The 4,231-nt window shown below is 42.9% G+C and overlaps 1 protein-coding gene across 1 annotated transcript; it reads right to left on the reverse strand.

The window, feature by feature from the left end:
- Positions 482-2,614, reverse strand: LOC107647621. The gene is made up of 2 exons (XM_016351689.1): positions 1,641-2,614; positions 482-1,466 (listed from the first exon to the last, which is right to left on the reverse strand). Exons 1-2 carry the CDS (start codon positions 2,612-2,614, stop codon positions 482-484), a joined length of 1,959 nt encoding a protein of 652 aa, XP_016207175.1.

Raw genomic sequence — 4,231 nt, forward strand, 5'->3', positions numbered from 1 at the left:
CATCCCAAATACACCCGAACGGGTGGGCTTTTATCAGGTGTTTTCAAGCGTTGACGGGGGAAAAAATTCTCAAGGTAGGAAAAAGAGTACTGGTATGCTGCTTATTGTTAACTGTAATATTGCTTCAAAGAGTTAATGTTCCATGTGTTGGGAATTTGTGTGCCATCTAGCTGCTCCAATTTATATGCTCCTCTACCTAGCACCTCAGATACTCGGTACGGACCGTCCCAGGCTGCGGCGAGCTTCCCGTGAGAAGGAGGTCGGCGAGCTTGTTCAGTCTTCCGAAGTACTAAGTCTCCGTTGCTGAATGATCTTGGAACTACCTTCCGAGAATATCATCGGCCCACTTGCTGTTGTAAGGCTCTATGCCTAACGGCTGCTATTTCTCTAATTTCTTCAACTAGGTCAAGCTCCGCTTGCCGAGCTTGCTCATGATGTTCGGCTAACGTCTGAATAGAGTTTTGGGACACCTCAATGGGGATCATTGCTTCAGATCCGTAGACCAGAACGGGGTTTCCTTGGTCGTTGAATGGACTGTAGTGTTATATGCCCATAGCACTTCAGGAATAAGTTCGGCCCATAACCCTTTTGCATTGTCGAGCTTCTTCTTTAATACTTGCAAGATGACCTTATTAGCGGCCTCTGCCAGGCCGTTGGACTGCGGATTCTCCACAGAAGAGAAGTGTTGTTTTATCTTTAAATTCTGCAAAAATTCCTTGAAAGTATTATTAGCAAATTGCCGACCATTATCAGTTACGATGTGGCTTGGTATACTAAATCTACAAATTATATGTTTCCAAACAAAACTTATCATTTGTGATGATGTGATTTTTGCCAGCGGCTGCACCTCAATCCATTTAGAAAAGTAATCTATTGCAACTACTAAAAATTTCACCTGTCTTGGAGCAGTGGGGAAAGGACCGAGGATATCTATCCCCCATCGATTGAACGGCCAGCTTACCACTGAATGATGAAGATGCTCAGCAGGCATATTAATGATCGGCGAGTGTTTTTGACAGTTGTCGCAGGTTCTGACTTTGCGCCTACTGTCCTCCCATATTGTCGGCCAATAAAAACCTGCTCGGAGAACCTTCTGTGCTAGGCTCCGAGCTCCACAGTGTATGCCACAGATCCCTTCGTGGGCCTTGGCTAAGAGAAGATCTGCTTCTGACCTATCCAAGCATTTTAACAATGGTCGAGAATAACCTCGCCTATACAGAGTGTTATTTAACAAGGTAAAAAAAGAAGCTTGTCTTCTGAATTTACTCTTGTCTCCAATTTCCTTCGGAATGGAACCATGGCGGAGGTATTGAATGTAAGGTTCCTGCCAACTTTCTTTACTCAAAGTGGTCAAAATGGTGGCTGATTCAATGCTCAGTTTGTCTAAAGTTGATTGTAAAAGTGTAGCAGTGTGTGCTTGCGTTGTTGCTAGTTTTGATAAAACATCGACTCTGTGGTTTTGTTCTCTAGGTATATGGACAATTTCCACTTTAGAAAATTCATTTAACAGCCTCTAAACAATATTTAAATACTTCAAAAGAGTTAGATCTTTTGTTTGGAAACTTTGATTTACTTGTTGGACGACTAATAAGGAATCGCAGTAAACTTTTAAATTACCAATATGTAAATCAGTAGCTAACCTGAGCCTAGCTATGAGGGCTTCGTATTCTGCTTGGTTATTGCTGGCTTTGAATGAAAATCTGAGAGAATATTCGAGAACTATACCATCCGAGCTTTCTAGCAGTACTCCTGCTCCAGCTCCTTGAGGGTTTGAAGCGCCATCAACAAACAAGGTCCAGAGCGGACTTCTTTCCTCGGATGAAGTGCTGGTAAATTCGGCCACAAAGTCGGCTAAACATTGCGATTTAACAGATCTCCTAGGTTGGAATTGTATGTCGAACTCGGAGAGTTCAATAGACCATTTAATTAGTCGTCCTGCTAATTCAGGTTTAGAAAGTATCTGCCGAAGTGGGTGTGCTGTTCTGACAATGACTGTATGACTCTGAAAATAAGGTCGGAGTCGTCTCGCAGAGAAAATTAGTGCCAGGACGAGCTTTTCAAGTTTTGGATATCTAAGTTCTGCATTTTGTAATGACTTGCTGACGAAGTAGACTGGCTGCTGGTCTTTGTTGTTTTCTGTAATAAGAACAGAACTAATGGTCATATCAGTAACAGACAAATATAGATATAATGGGTCGTCGAGCATTGGTTTCTGCAAAACAGGTGGTTTGGAAAGGAACTGTTTCAAACCCAAAAATGCTTCTTCACATTTGTCATCCCAAGAAAAGCTCTTCGCACTTTTCTTTAAACATTGAAAAAAGTTAAAAGATTTGAACGCCAAGCACGGCAAGAATCTTGACAATGCCGCTAATCTGCCTGTTAACCTTTGAACTTCTTTCGTCGTCTTCGGACTGTGTATATCGAGTATTGCTTGGCACTTCTCTGGATTTGCCTCAATACCCCGACTTGTTAGAATAAATCCGAGGAATTTTCCGCCTTTCACACCAAAGGCACACTTCTCGGGGTTTAGCCGCATACTATATTTTCTGATTTGTGCAAATATTTCCTCAAGGTCTTGTATATGGGATTGGCCAATCTTTGTCTTGACGACCATGTCGTCGACGTATACCTCGATATTTCTGCCTATTTGCTACTCGAAAATCTTGTTCATTAGCCTTTGATATGTCGCCCCTGCATTCTTTAAACCAAAAGGTATAACATTATAGCAATAATTACCATATTCAGTTATAAAAGCTGTTTTTTCTTGGTCTGATGGATGCATAAGGATTTGATTATAACCAGAATATGCATCCATAAAACTCAAAGTGCCGTAACCACAAGAATTGTCTACTAAAGTGTCTATGCAAGGTAGAGGATAAGCATCCTTTGGACAGGCTTTATTTAAATCAGTAAAGTCGACGCACATGCGCCATTTACCGTTATTCTTTTTTACCATAACAACGTTAGCCAACCACGTGGTGAATCTGATTTCTCGGATGAACTGTGCTTCGAGAAGTTTGTTGACTTCTGTTATGGAGGCTGATCACTTCTCGGCGCCGAGGTTTCTCTTCCTCTGGGAAACTGGTCGGGCTGCCGGACTGACGGCTAATTTGTGTGTGATTACTGACGAACTAATCCCTGGCATATCCCCGGAGGTCCAAGCAAAGAGGTCGGCGTTCATACGCAAGAAATTAATCAGCTTGTTCTTGACCTCGTCGTCAATTGATGTTCTGATAAATGTGAATTTTTTTGGGTCTTCGGTTAATGAAGATCTTCATTAGGCGTGGGACGTTCCTGAAAGTCGGCTCTTGGGTCTAATTCTGCCAAGATTGGTTGTTCGGATTGTATTGAGTTGACCCTAGCTTCAGTGTTCCTTCTGACGGGCTTCAAACTTATGTTGTAGCACTGCCGAGCTTCTTGCAAATCACCATGTATGGTTGCGACGACATTATCCTGCACAGGGAACTTGACACAGAGGTGATATGTAGAAACGATAGCAGCAAATCTGTTTAAAAAAGGTCTCCCTAAGATAACATTATAAGGACTAAAACAGTCTACGATGAGATATTGAATATCCTGTGTTCTGGATAATGGTTGTTCGCCTAGTGTAGTTTGCAACCATGCGGACCCCAAGACAGGGACTCGATCTCCTGAGAATCCGACCAAGTCTCCTGAATATGGCTGCAAAATGTTAGTGCTCAATTTCATTTTTCGAAATGTTGCAAAGAAAAGTACATCAGCACTACTTCCTGGATCAAGCAGTGCTTTCCGAACAATAAGGTCTCCCAGTTGGATAGAGACAACCACGGGATCGTCGTAGTTTGTGTGGCTGCAATTGAAGTCGGTAGGGCGAAAAGTCAGCTCGGGGACATCTGGAATTGGTGCAGAATTATGGGCAGTATCTCCGACTGCTAACATAGCTCGGTAAGTTCGCTTCCTGGCCGAGCTTGTATTTCCTCCCCCGGCATAACCTCCTGAAATACAATTGATTACTCCCCGAGGTTGAGCCGGAACTTTATCCTTCTCCTTTGACGATTGACCTGCTGTGGGTTGCTCGGAGCTGGATGCTGTTCTCTTCTGCATATGACCTGCAAAGAATTTATCGAGATGGCCTTGTCGTGCCAATCGTTCCAGGAGATCTTTAGCAATTACGCACTTATCAGTTGTGTGGCCGTGCTTCTGGTGAAAGGTGCAGTATTTTGATTTGTCTACGTTTTTGGGTTCGGGATAA

This window comes from Arachis ipaensis, chromosome B01, assembly GCF_000816755.2.
Source record: "Arachis ipaensis cultivar K30076 chromosome B01, Araip1.1, whole genome shotgun sequence".
NCBI lineage: Eukaryota > Viridiplantae > Streptophyta > Magnoliopsida > Fabales > Fabaceae > Arachis > Arachis ipaensis.

Bases quoted from the DNA above. Each gene is read 5' to 3' on its own strand.
- LOC107647621 (XM_016351689.1), bottom strand. From the start codon at position 2,614: ATGGTCGTCAAGACAAAGATTGGCCAATCCCATATACAAGACCTTGAG. The intron at 1,467-1,640 runs GTTAGCTACTGA...CCATATACCTAG, and splicing joins GCCCTCATAGCTAGGCTCAG to AGAACAAAACCACAGAGTCG.